The sequence below is a fragment of the Ruditapes philippinarum genome, unplaced genomic scaffold (assembly GCF_026571515.1).
Source record: "Ruditapes philippinarum isolate M1 unplaced genomic scaffold, ASM2657151v2 ctg2692_1_1_1_1, whole genome shotgun sequence".
Classification (NCBI taxonomy): Eukaryota; Metazoa; Mollusca; class Bivalvia; order Venerida; family Veneridae; genus Ruditapes; species Ruditapes philippinarum.
The window spans coordinates 57,458-79,327 of record NW_026853979.1 but is presented as its reverse complement, the minus strand read 5'-3'; the positions used below and the strand labels follow the sequence as shown (position 1 = coordinate 79,327).

The 21,870-nt window shown below is 33.2% G+C and overlaps 1 protein-coding gene across 2 annotated transcripts in view; it reads right to left on the bottom strand.

Annotated features, from left to right (window-relative positions):
* Positions 1-558: 558 nt before the first annotated feature.
* Positions 559-21,870, bottom strand: part of LOC132738600 (caskin-2-like) — a 69,496-nt gene continuing 48,184 nt past the window's right edge. For both annotated transcript variants that reach the window (XM_060726139.1, XM_060726140.1), the window contains exon 8: positions 559-714. In XM_060726139.1, coding sequence (XP_060582122.1) covers positions 574-714 — 141 coding nt within the window. In that variant the 3' untranslated portion in view covers positions 559-573. The remainder of the gene's footprint in view (positions 715-21,870) is intronic.

The window sequence follows — 21,870 nt, the reverse complement described above, 5'->3', positions numbered from 1 at the left end:
ATATGGGGTGTTCAGGACAATGTCTATCAATAACCAATTTGTATAGACATCCTAAAATAAAAAGGGACATAAGTCCTAAAAATATTACTTTCAGAGTGATTCCCCCTTGTCTAACAAATGTGCCTGGTCAAGATAAACAAGTTTGCCAAGTTTGATGTTAAAATGTTTGAATTGTGGGCTACATTAAAGTTTTTGACAACAACAAATAAGTATATACTGCCTCCAATGTTTCAAGGATTTTCTGTTTTGGATCCCAAGTGATGCATATTTCAACTTGAGCTAGAAATCATCACAATGGGGTCAGACATACATACAAGCTAGTAAAAACTATATGTATGACACCCATGGGGGACATTACAAAACTAGTACAATGATGCAAGCAGTTCAAAAGATATAGAGGAGACTTTGAAACTTTTAATCTTTTAACAAAGACCTTGATACTAGCTCATGGATTATCTAACCTGCATAATTATCTAATAGAGTTAAACATTTGACCATTGTATTATGTATCATGAACATGCTAGGAAATATAAATTTTCTGGCTCAAACTTGTGACTTTTATCTGTCTTACTGTCACCTTGAACAAGAGCATTTTGTATTCTTACCTTTTAAAATCTGTTTAATTTCTTTGGCAGCACGATTAGTTGTAAATTTGTTCACTATATCTAAGGCAGTTTGGTCATATGAATTCACTTTATTGACATCAACACCACACTGAAAATAGAAAATGTTTCATAGTTTCTATATTTTATTACTTAATTTAACAAGAGGAGTTGCTCACCAGAAACAACTGCTTTTCAGTGTTGGAATGTCAATATATTCTAATATTTGAGCATAGAATATGTTTAAACAATAATTTGAAGAAATGCCATGACCTGGGGTATTTAAGCTTTAGCTTAAAAGTGACTAATCAAATTAATATGAGCAAACTTGATAAAAGACTACCCAAGAATGCTACAAAGTTTGTTGATCATCTATCAATTATTTCAGTAGGAAATGATGTTCGAAGGTTTTTTCTATTTTTAGCTCTAGTGGCCCCTAAAAGGGGCCAATCAAATTAATATAAGCACACTTGATAAAAGAGTACCCAAGAATGGTACAGACAAAGTTTGGTGATCATCCATCAATTGGTTCTGAAGTAGAAGATTTTTAAAGGTTTTTCTATTTTTAGCTTTTGCAGCCCCTAAAAGGGGCCAATCAAATTAATATGAGCAAACTTGATAAAAGATTACCCAAAAATGCTACAAACAAAGTTTGGTAAACATCCATTAATTAGTTCTGTAGGAGAAGATGTTTAAATGTATTTCTATTTTTAATTTTATCGACCCCTAAAAGGGACTAATCAAATTAATATGAGCAAACTTAATAAAAGACTATCCAATAATGCTACAGACAAAGTTTGGTGATCATCCATCAATTATTTCTGTAGCAACAGACGTTAAAATGTATATCTATTTTTAATTTTAGTGGCCCCTAAAAGGGGCCAATCAAAATACTATGAGCAAACTTGATAAAAGACTACCCAACAATGCGTCAGACAAAGTTTGGTGATCATACATCCATTAGTTCTGTAGAAATAGACATTTAAATGTATTTCTATTTTTAGCTTTTGCGGCCTCTAACAGGGGCCAATCATATTTATATCAGCCAACTTGATAAAACACTACCCGAGAATGCTACCGACAAAGTTTGGTGATCATCCATCAATTAGTTCTGTAGGAGAAGATGTTTAAAGGTTTTTCTATTTTTAGTCCTAGAGACCCCTAAAAGGGGCCAATCAAAATAATATTAGCAAACTTGATAAAAGACTACCTTAGAATGCTACAGACAAAGTTTGGTGATCATCCATCAATTAGTTCTGTAGGAGAAGATGTTTAAAGGTTTTTTCTATTTTAGCCCTAGAGACCCCTAAAATGGGGCCAATCAAAATAATATTAGCAAACTTGATAAAAGACTAGCCAAGAATGCTACAGACAAAGTTTGGTGATCATCCATCAATTAGTTCTCTAGAAATACTGACATTTAACAGTATTTCTATTTTTAGCTTTAGCGCCCCTAAAAGGGGCCAATCAAATTAATATGAGCAAACTTGATAAAACACTACCCAAGAATGCTACAGACATAGTTTGGTGATTATCCATCAATTAGTTCTGTAGGAGAAGATGTTTAAAGGTTTTTCTATTTTTCGTCCTAGAGACCCCTAAAAGGGGCCAATTGGATTGACATGAGCAAATTCAAGTGTGACTGTCACAAGGATGCTACAGACCAAATTTGAAAAAAATCTGCTAAGTAGTTTGAGAGAAGAAGACGATTGTTGAAGCATGAGGACGGACGATGGACGCCGGAGCATCCCCCTTTGATACTAATAGCTCACCGTGAGCCTTCAGCTCTGGTGAGCTAAAAATGTATACATAATCATAATGGGAGGGGAAAAGGTGAGAAAAGTAGGAAGTGCAGGGCATTAATCTTATACCTTACAGAAGAGGTAAACATAAAGATGATACAGCAAAAATACTATATGATTTGACATTGTCAATTAAGTATAGACCATGTCACAAAATATATATGTTTTGTGACGACAGACGGAATGATATGCAACAGAATTGGAATAAAGGGCCATTTCTATTGTTATTTTCTTTTGTTTAATAGAGGGCCACTGGCCACTTTCTCTTGAGTTCTGTTTACAGTTAGATAGCCCCTAGTCCCTATCAGTAGTGTGAACGGACAGACGACAACGGAGAAAATCACTATATGTTGCCGCTACTCTGTATGTTTAAATGACATTACTAACCAGATAATGTAATAAATACAAGTTACAAATATCTAGTCAATAATATTTCAAGGAAGGAAATGTTTAATACATTATGACCTAAACTTGATGAATTATGTGTATTTTATTACTGTTTGTAGCTGTTGCTTCTAGCTTATTGTTTGTTAGTGTAAACAAATGATGGCTGTATGGCTGTCTGCCAATCAAATAAATAATATAAGAGCTGCCAGATGGTTAACATTACTATAATTCCAGTACAGAAATGTAAATCATTAAATAACAATAACTATTTTATTACATTCAAGTCTCAACTTTTTACTGCCAATTATGAAAGGTTTTACTTAGAAATATTATTAATAGATGGAGATAAATACAACATAATACAGGACTGAAAATATATTAACAGCTTGTCTCAATATCATATTTGTCAGAAATCTTTTGTCACTTTAAATTACAGGATAGGTGTGAAATCTACATTAGCATTACAGAATAGTAGTTAAGTCCTGAAATATATATTAAGACCCTGATATATATAGTTAAGTCCTGATATATATATAGTAAGAGTTAGGTTGTGATATATTAGTATGAAACATTTAACCATGATAATCATGTCACATGGAGATGTGACATTAAGATATATACTGGACAGTTATGTCACATACATAGAAAGTATAATTATTTTCTGCATGCATATTGTGTCACATATCTATAGTTTAACTTGCAAAGCTAAGGGCATTCACGCCTGGCAGCCCATCCATCCCCCACTGCCCCCTGGTCAAAGTTCTCATTAGACACCTCAACACAGGTGACAAAGACATTCTCCAGTGGAAAGTAAGACACAATAATAAAGATTATGTACGACCCTTTTAGAACAACTTTCTGTTTCTGACCTACCTCCATACTAACTCTTCTAGCATACTTATTTTCCACAACTAAACATTCACTATCTTCAATTTCCATTGCCATAAAAATCACAAACAACTGTTAGATATCCTTACACAGAAGTTCATTTGGAAAATTATTTACTAAACTTTTCAGATCTTTTATTACATTATATTTCATTAAATTCCATCTTTCTTGGAATTTCCTTCATTCATGCTTTTTAAACAAAAATCACAATTTCTAGTTTCAAATCTCAGAAATATTCTAATTTTTAGAATTTATTTTTGTCATGAATGTTTTTTACAAGATATCTGCTATGACATATTTCTCCCAGTAAGATTCACATTAACAACTCATTCTCACATATCAGATAGAGCAGTGCTTTCATACTTGCTGACAAAATTATATCATTTATACATTCCTGACTTTTTATTGCATATTGCAACACTAGAATCTGTAAAACGTCCTAGAATACATCTACATATATATATATATATATATATTTTGATATCATTACACTAAAATTCCAGCACACTATTTTCCATACATCACTGATATTATAAGCTGCAATTTTAACATTACTCCATCATTAAGAATATTTTCTCTTGGTAATATATTGCTCACAATTTCACCATCTGTTGTTTCATATATAACAATAAAATCAAAACAAGTTTTCCAAAGAACACACAATCCCAAACTACAGTGAGCACATTAAAAATACTCTTCTTCAGGAAATAAAATCATTTCCATAGAAAAGCAAAGCAGCAGGTAGGGGTGATAAATGTTAGGCTACTGATGTAAAACTTTGCTTTAAAACTTCACCAAGATGATGAAAACAGTTTCATTCTTTAAAGATGTAACTTAAAATTATATTTCATTATTATCACAAAAATAATGCTGAGACTTTCAAGTCAGTAGAAATATATATACTCCAAGTTAACACTTTCATTTTTATCTATGTATCAATGATAAACACAGATAATGATTATTTTTGCCACTATGATATTTTTGATGTGGTTGCCTAGAATAGCTTGTATCTTCAGGTAGATAGATACAGAATGTGCAGGTCTTTCCCTCAAACCGTCTTAATGCATTTCTTATCTCCCTTACATACCCTGATAAACAGGGGAGATAACAAAATGAGGAACAAGGGAGATAAATCAACTGAGGCACATGGAAGATGAATTGAGGTACATTGGTGATATTTCAACTGAGGAAGTCATGTTTCCATTATTTTACATTATCTTAATGAATTTATTCATTCATTCAAAAACAGACTTTACATGAGACATGAATGAAGACAAAGTAACAAATGTTTCTATATTCTGACAGTAAATAAACACATCATTATTGGTAATAATTATTCTTCCAGCTATAATCTTTCAACAGTAACATATCTGAGATGGTGGTAGCTATTGGCTTCCGTAGATTCTATATTGATTTCCTAGATTTGGGTGGACCCCAAAATTGAAACATAAACATAGCATGATACAGGACATCACATGATCAAGGTCAACAACAAGTAATTTTGGACATGTCTGGTATGTCCATATAAAATCAAAGCACAGAAGGCGCTGAATTTGTTTGGGTCTCAGAATGTCAGAAAGGTGAAGGTTGTGAGATTTAAAAACAATTTGTTTTTGTATAGTGCCACCAAAGCTTTCCAGCATTTTAATTGTAGTAGATTGGCTATAAGACTAATTGCAACAGTAATATTCAATATAATGTTTATTTGACTTAAACAATTTGAAAAAAAAATGAGTTGCCTTAACTGGGATTTGAACTCCAGACCTCTCGCTTCCTAAGCTAGGGCGCAAACCCCTTGGCCACGGTGAATTTATATGTTAATGGCCTGAAGAAAACCATATTATTCTAAATTAGGGTTTGTAACGACGCTAATTGTTGTTTAACACTTGTGTAAATAATCATGGCGCTTACTATAAGCATGCATATCTATAAAGAATAAAACAATATTGGAAATCTTTGACCATTCGGGAATTATTTTGCTTGAAAATTAATGCACCTGTCATGTGACCATATTTACGCAGTGATCTCCCCTCAATTTTTTGGCCTTAGTGTTACATATAAAGGGAAGTAACCGCTTCAAAAAAGCGGACTTACTTTCGGCATTTGCAATTAACAGCATTAGAGTCTGAAATTTCGCTACCATTATTTGTTTGGTCAAACAAACAAACCCAAACAAATAAAAACCCTTTACAGTGCCAATTCAACAAAATTGAATAACTGAGTTCTACAGGGAACACATGTTTCTGAGCAGGTGCGTGTCACATATAAAAGTTATAATTTTCTAAATAATAAATACACATGTATTCAATGTAGGGAGGAGAGACAAAATTATGCATAACAAGAAACCAATATTGAGTTTTTCATTATTTTGTTTTAAGTTTGTAGCTCAAACATTACCATGATGCCCTGCACATGGCATAAACACCCCCAATGATCTGCTATGGGTTTATGTCACAGACCACTATCACATTTTCATGAGGTTAAAAGACACCTGTTTAATACCTATTAAGACTAACAGACTTCACTTGGAGGTGGGGGTTCTCTATGGACATTGTTGCAAAAATTGCAGTTGTTCTACGGATATTGCTGCACACCAGATTGTTTTTGCAAGAAATAAATATCTGAGTTTGACACAGGTATGTTGGCCTGTATTTTCTAGTACTTGAACATCATGATAAACCTAAATCAGTAAATCTCTGAGAGGAACTCAACATTTTGTGTCAGGTATCAATTTATGAAGAGCTATAATTATATTCATTAGAAATACAGGAACCAATCAGTTGATTTATCAGCATATCAAGTTTACACTTGCTGAGAAGTCTGATTTTTCATCATATTTTATACAATGGTGAGACAACATAATTAACTTATTCTTCTCTAAATGAAAATATCTTTATGGTTACAGCTAATCAAACTTCTGTATAGTGAATGGTTTATTATTAAGTCTATTTCTCCTTTCAAAGAATTTTGTAATCTTGAACAGCTGTCTCATTTGCCTTATTAATGTTTTTTTACTAACAAAGGTCACTTTAATGGCCAAAAATAACTGTGCATTTAGTTTTGGAATGCAGAATTTCATATGAATGCAACAAAAAATATTTATAACTGATTTTTAAGCAACAAACCAAAATAAAACTCATTTTGTACACTGCAAGCCTGCAAAATACAGTAATAGCACAAACAAGAAAACTTTGTTGATTATTAGTTAAACCATAACAGCAACTGAATTTAATAAAAAAATCTAGAGATTTTAAAAAATTCCTGATAAAGTAAAAGAAATAAAGATTTAGAGGGTTTTTTGTTAAGCATTACAATCATTACCTTAATGTCAGTACCTTGATTCCTCACCTATTCCCTTAATATCAGTAGTCCCGTAATTACGTTTCCTGTAAATACGTTTCCTGTTATACGTTGTCCCCGTAATACGTAGTCCCGTAATACAGTATGTCCTGCTAATATTACAGTATGTCCTTCAATATACAGTATGTCCTGTAATTATACCAGTATGTCCTGTAATAATACAGTATGTCTGTAATATACAGTATGTCCTGTAATATACAGTATGTCCTCGTAATATACAGTATGTCCTGTTAATATACAGTATGTCCCTGTAATATTACAGTATGTCCTGTTTAATATACAGTATGTCCTGTAATATTACAGTATGTCCTGTAATATACAGTATGTCTGTAATATACAGTATGTCCTGTTAATATACAGTATGTCCTGTAATATACAGTATGTCCTGTTATATACAGTATGTCCTGTAATATACAGTATGTCCTGTAATATACAGTATGTCCTGTAATATACAGTATGTCCTGTAATATACAGTATGTCCTGTAATATACAGTATGTCCTGTAATATACAGTATGTCCTGTAATATACAGTATGTCCTGTTATATACAGTATGTCCTGTAATATACAGTATGTCCTGTAATATACAGTATGTCCTGTAATATACAGTATGTCCTGTAATATACAGTATGTCCTGTAATATACAGTATGTCCTGTAATATACAGTATGTCCTGTAATATACAGTATGTCCTGTAATATACAGTATGTCCTGTAATATACAGTATGTCCTGTAATATACAGTATCTCCTTAATATACAGTATGTCCTGTAATATACAGTATCTCCTGTAATATACAGTATGTCCTTTAATATACAGTATGTCCTGTAATATACAGTATGTCCTGTAATATACAGTATGTCCTGTAATATACAGTATGTCCTGTAATATACAGTATGTCCTGTAATATACAGTATGTCCTGTAAGACACTGTTAATATTGAAGACTTATAACTTAGCTTTAGCACATACACACTATCATAACTTATACAACAAATGCTCTACCTAAAATAAAACATATTAATTAATAAAGATAAACTCATTATTAATAACATTAACAAGTGTCAATAGTAAGCATAAAAATATGTCCACAAAAGTCAACAATTAAGAAATACGATACAATGTAAACTTTATAAAAACATTAAATATCAAGTTTACAAATTATATTCTTCCAAGTCTATTTACCATCTCAGGAGAACTACTTTCTGTGGGACAAGGTTGTCCATGAAGAGCCATTGAAAACATTTTAATTTTAATAATTCAAGATCAACATAATGACTCGCCCCATCATCACTTCATTTATAACTGTACAGATAGGGGATATAACTTAGTTGTGAATTAGAAACAAGCAATTTGTGCAGACTGGAAACAAATACAAGTAAATGATGTTGTGCTTATATACAACGTCAAAATTTGGTTAAAAATGATTATTTTCTGTATAGCGCTTAAAATGCTCTGATTTACTTACATACAAAGTTTGTAAACTTTTGTCCTTGTTTACATTACTATATTTTTCTTCATTTTGTAGGTAAACTTGCAAACTTTCCCTGATGAGAAAACTCCCTTTGCAAAATAAATCTTTCACAATAAGAAGTTTCTAAGCAGAACTGTTCTTTAATTTCTTGATACACATATTCAACCTTGAAACATCTATTATTTGACTTTTTTACAGTTCTTAGAGTACAGTAAAAGTGTTTAGACTGACAGTTTATCTTGGTCATTTATCTACAAACAGATAGCAGGATAAAGTTGGTCTACACAAATAGCTTTTGTCTGTCATCATCAATGTCTTCAACTACAAACAAACATCTGGGTGTTGTACCTGAGAGTTTATGTTCTTTCTTCATTATTATTTATCTACACTGCCTGGCATTTTAAATATTGAAACAGTTACTTTCTTTGCACCAATTGTGCACAATGTCCTGAGATGTAAGTGCACTTCTTGCCATATTCAGGTAAACTGTGAACCAAGTGTTGTTTGTTGATTAAAAAAGTTGTGATCTGTTTAACACCACAGACATAATCATAATGTTGATACAGTCATTTCTTTGTTCAAACAAAAATGGTGAGCCATATTCTACATGGTTGACTATACATTATTTTGACCTTTATAGTTCTAAATTTGAGATGGATACTATGAATTTATTTTGAATGAAAGGTAAATACTGGGGACAATGAAATTAATTTTACTGGGGGATAATGAGGATAAATTGTTACTGGGGTACAATGAAGATAAAAGTTACTTTGAGACAATGAAGGTAAATGTTACTGGGGACAATAAAGATAAACGTTACTTTGAGACAATGAAGGTAAAATTAATGTTACTGGGGGACAATGAAGGTAAAAGTTACTGGGGGATAATGAAGGTAAATATTACTGGGGACAATGAAGGTAAATGTTACTGGGGGACACTGAAGGTAAATATTACTGGGGGATAATGAAGGTAAATATTACTGGGGACACTGAAGGTAAATATTACTGGGGACAATAAAGGTAAATATTACTGGGGGACACTGAAGGTAAATATTACTGGGGGATAATGAAGGTAAATATTACTGAGGGACAATGAAGGTAAATGTTACTGGGGGACACTGAAGGTAAATATTACTGGGGGATAATGAAGGTAAATATTACTGAGGGACAATGAAGGTAAATGTTACTGGGGGACACTGAAGGTAAATATTACTGGGGGATAATGAAGGTAAATATTACTGAGGGAAAATGAAGGTAAATGTTACTGGGGGACACTGAAGGTAAATATTACTGGGGATAATGAAGGTAAATATTACTGAGGGACAATGAGGGTAAATGTTACTGGGGGACAATGAAGGTAAAAGTTACTAGGGGATAATGAAGGTAAATATTACTGGGGACAATGAAGGTAAATATTACTGAGGGATAATGAAGGTAAATATTACTGAGGGACAATGAAGGTAAATGTTACTGGGGACAATGAAGGTAAATGTTACTGGGGGACAATGAAGGTAAATATTACTGGGGGATAATGAAGGTAAATGTTACTGGGGGATAATGAAGGTAAATATTACTGGGGGATAATGAAGGTAAATGTTACTGGGGACAATGAAGGTAAATGTTACTGAGGGACAATGAAGGTAAATATTACTGGGAGATAATGAAGGTAAATGTTACTGGGGACAATGAAGGTAAATGTTACTGGGGGACAATGAAGGTAAATATTACTGGGGGATAATGAGGGTAAATTGTTACTGGGGACAATGAAGGTAAATGTTACTTTGAGACAATGAAGGTAAATTGTTACTGGGGGATAATGAAGGTAAATGTTACTGGGGGATAATGAAGGTAAATGTTACAGGGGGACAATGAAGGTAAATGTTACTGGGGGATAATAAATGCAAATATTACTGGGGGATAATGAAGGTAAATATTACTGGGGGACAATGAAGGTAAATGTTACTGGGGGACAATGAAGGTAAATATTACTGGGGACAATGAAGGTAAATATTACTGAGGGACAATGAAGGTAAATATTACTGGGAGATAATGAAGGTAAATGTTACTGGGGACAATGAAGGTAAATGTTACTGGGGACAATGAAGGTAAATGTTACTGGGGGACACTGAAGGTAAATATTACTGGGAGATAATGAAGGTAAATATTACTGGGGGGTAATGAAGGTAACTATTACTGAGGGACAATGAAGGTAAATGTTACTGGGGGATAATAAATGCAAATATTACTGGGGGATAATGAAGGTAAATATTACTGGGGGATTATGAAGATAAATGTTACTGAGGACAATGAAGGTAAATGTTACTGGGGGACAATGAAGGTAAATGTTACTGGGGGACAATGAATGCAAATATTACTTGGGGATAATGAAGGTAAATGTTACTGGGGACAATGAAGGTAAATGTTACTGGGGACAATGAAGGTAAATGTTACTGGGGACAATGAAGGTAAATGTTACTGGGGACAATGAAGGTAAATGTTACTGGGGACAATGAATGTAAATTGTTACTGGGGAACAATGAAGGTAAATGTTACTTAGGACAATGAAGGTAAATGTTACTGGGGGAAATGAATGTAAATGTTACTGGGGACAATGAAGGTAAATGTTACTGGGGACAATGAAGGTAAATGTTACTGGGGACAATGAATGTAAATTGTTACTGGGGGAAATGAATGTAAATGTTACTTGGGACAATGAAGGTAAATGTTACTTGGGAACAAAGGTCATTGAAATCTTCTTCATAATTATTTTTGACATTTAAGTTTTTACAAGAAAAACTCTGAGCAGAGATACTTTAAATTACAGAAGACTTTTACATTGTTTTGCTTGTGTTTTATTCATCTATACTGGTTTCTTTATAGCTTCTGATGATAGGTATATCACTATTTTGTTGCATTCTTCTCCAATTTTCTAAATTAGAATAATAGAAGAAACAAATGAAACACAACAGAACTATAGCTTGTCCTCTACAGCTGTGGAATCAGTAATGAGCAGTTGTAAACTACAATTGCACAAATTCAATTAACAACATGTGTAAAAAAAGAAATTAATTAAACATTATCCTAATTAACCATAAACTACCTATTCATCAAACAAGGTGCCAAGCTACATGTGCCATGATACATCTAGGAAATATAATAAATAACTTGGCCATTTGTTTTTGATTAATGCAAAATACACCTTGCATCATTTTGTACACCACACTGCACTTAAAACCTGTAAGATTCTGATTAAACACTTCATAAAAGAAATTATCAGGTTTGTAAAACGTGGATAAATAATCATTTATGTTTCCTACAGTTATATTTTTCTGCACCAGATGCTGTGTTGTTTCAGTATGATTAAAAGCTGAGCTTGTATCAACTTTGATTTACAAAGATTAAAAGTAATCTGCAATAACTCATTAGTAAACGTGCTGGCATATCAGATTTGAAGAAAAAATGCTATTAAGTATCTTAAACCTTGCCTGGAAATTATATTTGAACAAAGTCTTTCAAAATGTCTGCAGTAACTTTCCTGCACTTATGATATATAATTTCTTTATCCTAGAGTTGTCAATCTTGATATATCCTGTAAGTGGCTGTCAAAGTTACAATCTTGTTCTATCCTAAAGAGCTGTTAACTTTAAAATCATACTTTATTCTACAGAGCTGTTAACTTTCAATATTGTTCTACCCTGCAGAACAGTTACTGTCAACTTTACACTCTTGTTTTATCCTACAGAACTTTCAATTTTACAATCTTGTTCTATCCTACAGAGCTGTTAACTTTATAATCTTGTTCTGTCCTACAGAGCTGTCAACTTTACAATCTTGTTCTATCCTACAGAGCTGTCAACTTTACAATCTTGTTTTATCCTACAGAACTGTCAACATTACAATCTTGTTCTGTCCTACAGAACTGTCAACTTTACAATCTTGTTTTATCCTACAGAACTGTCAACTTTACAATCTTGTTTTATTCTACAGAGCTGTCAACTTTACAACCTTGTTTTATCCTACAGAGCTGTCAACTTTACAATCTTGTTCCGTCCTATAGAGCTGTCAACTTTACAATCTTCTAAACGTTAACAAGGCCCATTATGACTCAGGACATAATTATTATTCAAAAATATTAATATCGTTGAAAATAACTGCATTAATTATAATGTTGTTTTTTTTATAAAGTTGAGCTGCACCAAATTTCTATTTCTGAACTGCACACACAGATGTTCACTTCCTAAATCAAATAAAAAAATAACATCCAGGAAAATATATTAGCCAAGAGCAAAATAAAGAAACTTTTCCTATCCAATTAAATATATGTTTTGGATGTTTCTCAAAACTTCTTTGAAATTGATGATTACTACCCTAAACCTATCAACCTTAAAATCAAATACAATTATGATATACATAAATTCAATTAAACACTATATGAATAATTTTGTTAATATAGAGAAATTCCAAAGTAATGTATCAACATGATTGTTTGGTAGGACAGAATGCACAACTTGCAGGTTTTTGCTTTAAGAGAAGAAGAATTCTTTGAATGCAGGAAAAGATGTGTGTACCAAAACATAGTGAGAGCTACTGTATGGAAATTCCTGGAGTTGATGTAGGTAAATGTAAAGAAAATCTAAATATATACAGCAAATTATCAATCCATCAATTGTAAGTTGAAAAAAAATTCCAGGAATGACATTTGTAGATAGTTTTTACCGTCTTCAACACTGAATTTAGAAAGAAAAGGAAGAAAAACAGACATTCAATATTTAAAAACAAAAACATCATGTGTGTTCAAGATTACAAAACCATTCTTGGTTCTGGGGGGATGGGGGAGGTTTCTAAAAATGAAAGTACAATGTATGTTTATCTAAATTCTATTGAAAATTGTAATAATTTATTTTTGTTCTTACACTATTCAGTAATATTACATATGGCTTCAGGGCAAATAGTTACATCTCACTGAAAGTTACTATTCCTTTAGAGGAAAAAAATATTTAATATAAGGAATGATATAACAATTGTCAATTGTATGAAGAAACAAATATGCTGTAACATCAGGAAACAAACCTTAGAGGCCGTGAAGAAGTAAATTCAGCATTAGGTTTCCTGAAACACTGTGTAACACACATTGAAATGATGCTCAATTTTTGCGTCTTAAAATTTAAAAGAATATAACGCAACATTGTCTAGAAAACGTGTTCTAAAATAAAAAAAAAATAAGGAATAACAATACAAAGGTACTCTAAACTAGAACTCTGCGAGTCGGATGTGTCGCCTTGTGAACAATATAGTTTAGAAGAAATGGCCAGGACAAGAAAATTAACAAAGGGCAATAACTCAAAAATAAAGTGCAGAGCTGCAGTTTCTTTCCACTCCACTTATCAATAAGATATATCATCCTATAAAGTTTCAAGTCCTAAGCTTTTATAATTTATAAGAAATGGCCCGGACAAAAATAAAGTATGAAAATTAATAAAGGGTAATAACTCAAAAATAAGAAATGCAGAGTACTGGTTCTTGTGCACTGCACTTCTTCTTAATGTGATCTATCATCCTATAAAGTTTCATGTCCATAGCTTTTATTTTTTAGGAGAAATGACCTGGACAAAAATAAAGTATGAAAATTAACAAAGGGCAATAACTCAAAAAATAAGAAATGCAGAGTACTGGTTCTTGTGCACTGCACTTCTTCTTAATGAGATCTATCATCCTATAAAGTTTCAAGTCCATAACTTTTATACTTTCGGAGAAATGGCCCCGACAAAAATAAAGCATGAAAATCAATAAAGGGCAATAACTCAAAAAATAAGAAATGCAGAGTACCGGTTCCTGTGCACTGCACTTCTTCTTAATGAGATCTATCATCCTATGAAGTTTCAAGTCCATGGCTTTTATACCTTGGGAGAAATGGCCCGGACAAAAATAAAGTATGAAAATTGACAAAGGGCAATAACTCAAAAATTAAGAAGTGCAGAGTACTGGTTCTTGTGCACTGCACTTCGGGTTATTGAAAGAAGCATGCATACCAAGTTTGAAGTCAATCAGTCTTATAGTGACTGAGTTATGCTCCGGACAAGCTTTAGGGGACGCCGAAGCCGACACCGCCGGCAAAAGTAACCCCTATATGTCGCCTTTTCAAGGCGACACAAAAAACTAAGTAATAATTTCGTCTAAAACAAGCTGTCAACAGTTGAAAGCTGAACTCTGTCAATTATATTAAATGTGTATTGTTTACAAAATAACAGGTATAAATAAATACATTTATCTTGAACAAACTGTTTTCTGAAGTAGGTCCAGCCAGGGAATCAAGATATGACTAAACAACCTGTGTGCTTTATAGTCAATAATAGTGAGATAAAGTCTCTGATAAAATAATGATTGACAAGTGATGATAATGTTCCATTGATATGTCTATAACTAGCCCTCCCAGATAGATCTATCAACCTGATCAAAATTTATATTTTATAATGGAAGGGAAGTAACTACTACAATCTAACAAATTATTTTGCTGCCTTAATTAATATTCCTTCATGGATGACTCATGCAACTCAAGCGAGAAAACATGAAAGCAGACTGATTTAAACTTAATAGGTAAAAGCTGCAAAAACTATAATGTTTTGATACAGCTTGAACTTTTTTCTGAATCTCATGCAGCTAGTGTCCAATATGAGACTGTAATAGATAGAACTTAGCAGGTTAGTGTCCAAAAATGACATTTAACAGGCTAGTGTCCATTAAGTTAGGGTCTGATATGAGTTTGTTACAGGCTTAATACAGTGTGCAACATGAGACAGTCACAGAATACTGTACAATATGAGACTGTAACAGGATAGTGTCCAATATGAGATTGTAACAAGATTGTGTCCAATATGAGATTGTAACAGGATAGCGTCCAATATGTATTGTGACTGGAAGGTGTCCAATATGAGAATGTAAGACGATACCTATCAATATGAGATTTAAACAGGATAGTGTCCAGACTGTAGCAGGATAGTACCCTGTGTCCAATATGTGTCTGTAACAGGCTAGTGCCCAATATGAGATTGTATCCGGATATTGTCTAATATGAGATTTTAACAGGATAGTGCCCAATATGAAATTGTAACAGGATAGTGTCTAATATGAGATTGTTTGTTTGATTGGGTTTTACGTCACACCGACACAGTATTTGGCGACCTTCCAGCTTTACTGGTGGAGGAAGACCTCAGAAGCCCTTCAGTGCATTATTTCAGATGAGATTGTAAATGGATAGAGTTCAATAAGAAGATTGTAACATGCTTGTGTCGCACATGAGATTATAATAGAATAGTATCCAATATGAGATTTTTACAAAATAGTGTCTAATATGAGATTGTAACATGATAGTGTTCAATAAGAAGATTGTAAAAGGCTAAGAAGATTGTAAAAGGCTAAAGTCCAATATTATATTATAACAGGAAAGTGTCTTATATGAGATTGTAACAAGAAAGTGTCCAATAAAAATATTGTAACAGGATAGTATCCAATATTAGATTATAGCAAGAAAGTACCCAGTGTCCAATAATTATGTGACTGTAACAATGAGATTTCTACAGGATAGTGTCTAATATAAGATTGTAACAGGATAGTGTCCAATATGAAATTGTAACAGGATAGTGTCCATAGTGTCCAATATGAAACTGTTACATGTTAAAGTCCAATATGAGACAAATAACAGGCATTCCATTACATCATATGAAAATTATTAAGTACTAGCAAAAAAAAATCTAAAAATAGCCAAATTCAGGTAAATTGTTTTGTAAAGACCTTTTTTATTCTGAATAGGTTTTCTTCCAATAAAGTACATAAACTTGTGGATAGAAAGTTCTATCCTCAGCTTTAACTAACCTTATGTAAAGTTTCCATACACTCTTCCCGAAGTGCTTCAACTGTGAATTTCATTTTGGTGAAAAATATGGAAAATCAGAAATCTCATCCAAATTGTGCCAAAAACTTCCAAATTGTCCTGAAAACTCATCCAAATTGTACTGCATATCTCATCAGAGGGCAGAAAGGTACAAAAGATAGTATGTATCAGAGGAACTGGATAATAAATGATGGCAATATTGGAACAAATATATGTTTAGCTTCAGTGACTATGACTCAATCAACTTGAAACTCAATGATGGGTACAGGTTTATGAAGATACAATTTCTATGATAAATAAAATTAATAGTAAAATTTACATGAATATGCTTTAAGAAGTAGGAATCAGTGTTTATTCAACCTTCGTGAACTCTTAAACCCTAATTTACCAGAAATTCCTCCAAAATGTAGAAGTCCATTAAATGAAACAAACAAAACTAACATCTTATAGTCAACAAGAGCCTGGTTTGAGCCGGGTGATGCTCCCCAAATAGGTAAAGTACACCTCTTGTAGTTTCAGAGTTATGTCCCTGGAAAAAGTTCAAAGTGCAATAATTCCAAAATTAGGCAAGGCAGAGTTACTGTTCTTTGTACTGCATTTCTAATCAATGTGATCTATCAACCTACAAAGTTTCTTGTTGATACCTCTTATGGTTTCCGAGTTATGTCCCTGACAAAGTTCAAAATGTGAAAATGAACAAAGGGCAATATCTACCAATTGAGATCTATATACCTACAAAGTTTCATGTTGATATGTCTTGTAGTTTTAGAGTAATATTCCAGACAAAGTTCAAAGTGTTAAAATAAACAAAGGGCAATAACTCCAAAATTAGGCAAGGCAGAGTTATGATTCTTGTGCAGTGCACATCTACTCATTGAGATATATCTACCTACAAAGTTTCATGTTGATATCTCTTATAGTTTTAGAGTTATGTCCCGGACAAGATTTTTCTAAAACGGGAGATTATTCAAAAACCAGGCAAAATAGAGTTATGGTTCTTTGACACTGCACTCCCCCATAACCCTTTCACTGCCATAGGGACGGCTTAAGCCGTACCTGTTATTTTCGGCGTATTTGCCATATGGACGGCTTTAGCCGTTTCTATAATAATAATAGTAATAATAATAAATTAATAATAATAATAATAAAAATAATAATAAATATAAAGAAAATTATACCATCGACAATAATTATTATTATACTGACAGAATTGGAAACATATATAATTATTATAATACTAATAACAAATAATAATAATTATATTAATTAATAATATAGTAATTTCTTAGAAAATCCTCTGGCAAATAGGTGAACAATAAAACAATAACCCTCTGGCAGCGAAAGGGTTAATGCCCTCTACCACTGTATAAAGTTTAAACAAATTATCTCCAAGGGTTTTCAAGTAATGCTCCCGACAAGACAACAGACAGACAGACGGACAGAAGTTCTCACAGGACAGTAATTATGTGGCTATTCTATTGTTCTCTCTTTTGTTCTTTTTAGCTACACAAAATAAAATAGCCACATAAAAGCATTACGGAATGAATGACATCAAAGAGAAAGAACAGTAACCTATTGTCCCTCTAGTCACATAATTACTGTCCTGTGAGTGCGGACAGACAGACGGACAAGGTGGCAACTATATGCTCTCCCTTCGAGGAACATAATAAATCCAAAGAGTAGAAACCCATAAAAAGAACCAACATAACTAACATCTAATAGTCAATAATTCCAAAGAGTAGAAGTCCATAAAAAGAACCAACATAACTAACATCTCATAGTCAATAAATCCAAAGAGTAGAGGTCCATAAAAGGAACCAACAAAACTAACATCTTATGTTCAATAAATCCAAAGAGTAGAGGTTTATAAAGGAACCAACAAAACTCACATTTCTTAGTCAATAAATCCAAAGAGTAGAGGTCCATTAAAGGAACCAACAAAACTAACATCTCATAGTCAATAAAATACAAAGAATAGAGGTCCATAAAATTAATGAAACCAACAAAAGTAACATCTCATAGTCAATAAAATACATTATGTGAAACAGTTTATGTTACTTAACAATATAATGGAAGGACCAGAAGTTATTTTCTTTAGCAATTTCTTTTTTAGAATTGAATACTTTTTTTAACAGGCTAACATTGCACAAATGTTAATGACAGCATTCCAATGTGAAGAAGAGTACATCTAGGTGAAAACACCATATAAAACTGTAGAATTTCTTATGAAAACATGGTTTAATCTTGATTGTTTATAACTCTACAAATACATTAATTGCTCTTAAAAATAATATACATTTATAGTTCTTAAAAATGTATACAAGTAGCAAAACACAGATATATGAGAGCACCAGAAAGGAAAATTTTCAAGTCAAATGTCATTGTTACATTCTCTGATCAACATCAAAGCAGTTGTATAATGAACAATGATAAAACTATTTTCCTGATACATGATATCTTTCCCCACCCACCTCCATCATTATTGTTCTTCAGTTCTGACAATTATTACAAAAAACCTGTACTTAAATACAACAAATTCAAACATAAATGATTGAAATTACCTAAAGACTTTATGCTTTTTTGTTGATTAAAGATTTATCACTGTAAAATGTGAAAGTTTAAAAGCTTGGCTGACGAAGTGCTGACACTCTTTAAGAAGTAAAGATATACAATTTGTGATGTTTATCACTCCATTAAAGAAATACTTTAACACTTAAAATCAATTTTTAACAGATTGAAATTATCTATCTTGATTAATTAAACATCAGTTAAACTGAAACATGTGCCTATCAGACCAATGATAAGACAAGGAAAAGGTAAACAAGCCAACAAAAATAGTTTAATGAGGTACAATCCACTACAGCACAATGACCTTTCTACTGAAGGCAAAACTACATCTCCAAGGTTATAGTTACAATTAAAGTATTGGTTAAAATAATACAATTAAAACATACACTAAGGTAAATTTCCTGAAATATCAACTGAAGATTATTTCTTAATTGGCACTTATCTTAAACCACAATAAAACTGTGCAATTATAATATCTGGAAAATAGTATACAAAAAAACCCCTGAAAACCTCATAAATTTTCTTACCACTTTCAAGAAAATAAATCACTTTTAAGTATAAACATTCCTTTTTTATAAACCAACAGTATTTTTCTAAAATCTCAGACCCTATAATCAAGACTTTAACCAAGCTGTACAGAAAATAAAGTGCAAGACAGAAGCCTTAATTTTTCTCTAGGTACCAGTATGAACAGGCACTTGTATTAGCAAGGGTTATTCTCTAGGCATTTGTGTGAGCAAGGGTTATTCTCTAGGCACTTGCATGAGCAAGGTTTATTCTCTAGGCACTTGCATGAGCAAGGGTTATTCTCTAGGCACTTGCATGAGCAAGGGTTATTCTCTAGGCATTTGCATGAGCAAGGGTTATTCTCTAGGCACTTGCATGAGCAAGGGTTATTCTCTAGGCATTTGCATGAGCAAGGGTTATTCTCTAGGCATTTGCATGAGCAAGGGTTATTCTCTAGGCACTTGCATGAGCAAGGGTTATTCTCTAGGCATTTGTGTGAGCAAGGGTTATTCTCTAGGCACTTGCATGAGCAAGGGTTATTCTCTAGGCATTTGTGTGAGCAAGGGTTATTCTCTAGGCACTTGCATGAGCAAGGGTTATTCTCTAGGCACTTGCATGAGCAAGGGTTATTCTCTAGGCACTTGCATGAGCAAGGGTTATTCTCTAGGCATTTTGCATGAGCAAGGGTTATTCTCTAGGCACTTGCATGAGCAAGGGTTATTCTCTAGGCATTTGTGTGAGTAAGGGTTATTCTCTAGGCATTTGCATGAGTAAGGGTTATTCTCTAGGCATTTGTGTGAGTAAGGGTTATTCTCTAGGCATTTGTGTGAGTAAGGGTTATTCTCTAGGCACTTGCATGAGCAAGGGTTATTCTCTAGACACATGTGTGAGCAAGGGTTATTCTCTAGTGATACGTGTCAGCAAGGGTAACAATATTCTCTAAGCACTTGTATGAGCAAGGGTTATTCCCTAGGTATATGTATGAGCAAGGCTTATTCTTTAGGCACTTGTATGAGCAAGGGTCAATTCAGAGGAGGTTTTTTTTAACTATATTTACATGTAACCAATGTGGGGCCAATTTTAACCCTACGGCTATATCTAGAGCAATTTTGGAACAGTTTTACTACACAATGCTTCATGCCAAATATCTAACATGTAATGAAAACCTACAACCCTCTGGGGCGGGCCAGTTTTGACCCCAGGGCTATAATTTGGACAACTTTGGTAGAGGACCTATAGGTGATATAATATACCAAATATCTAAGCTCTACACCTTGTACCTTCAGACAAATAGATTTTGAAGTTTTTATATATGTATAAGCTTTTACTATATACATGTAGGGAAAACCTATGACCCCCCCCCCCCCCACCCTTCGTGCAGGGCCAATTTTGACACTAGGGACTAAATTTGAACAACTTTGGTAGAAGATCTAAAGATGATATCATATACCAAATATCAAAGCTCTGGGCCTTGTACTTTCAGACAAAAAATTTTTTTAAGGTTGCATTTTTGAAACTTTTCTGGCCCTGGGACCTACTTATGCAACAAACCAGAACTATTTGAATAACTTTGGCAGGGGACCACCCAAGGATCATTCTGTAAAGTGTGATTACAGTGCAGTCATTGTTTTTAGGGGAGATGTTGTTAAAAGAAATTGATGATGACCACAACAAAGGATGATGGGGGATCATAAAAACATGAGTGGAATTTTGAAAAAGAAACATATTTTATAATATCTGCATATCACAGACCGACATTAAAAAAATTGTATTTTTCAAAAGCAGGCAACATAACCTAAGGGTAGTGATACAAACTGAATATTTTATTAGGAATGCTGGAAACACCCAATGTAGAAGTTACAAAAAACAAGAGCCGGTTGAACTGGGTGATGCTCCCCGAATAGGTTTTGGACACAGGAAGGTATACCTCTTGTAGTGTCAGAGTTATGTCACAGACAAAGTTCAAAGTGTAAAAACAACCCAAATGTTGTGCATGCCACATTGTCTCAATATGGTGATCATTTTTGTGAAATAGTTGTAAAATCCAACTTCAAATAACAAAGTTATGGGCCAGACATGATTTTGCTGCAAGGTCATGCTGTGACCTTGACCTTCAAGGTAGCGACCCAAATGTTGCATGCAACATGTCAATTCAATATGGTGATCATCTTTGTAAAATAGTTGTTAAGTCCGACTACAAGTAACGGAGTTATGGGCCGGACACGATTTTGCTGCAAGGTCATGCCGTGACCTTGACCTTTAAGGTAGCGACCCAAATGTTGCGCGCGACACAATGTCTCATTAAGGTGATCATTTCTGTGAAATATTTTTAAAATCCGACTTCAAATAATGAAGTTATGTGCCGGACATGATTTTGCTGCAAGGTCATGCTGTGACCTT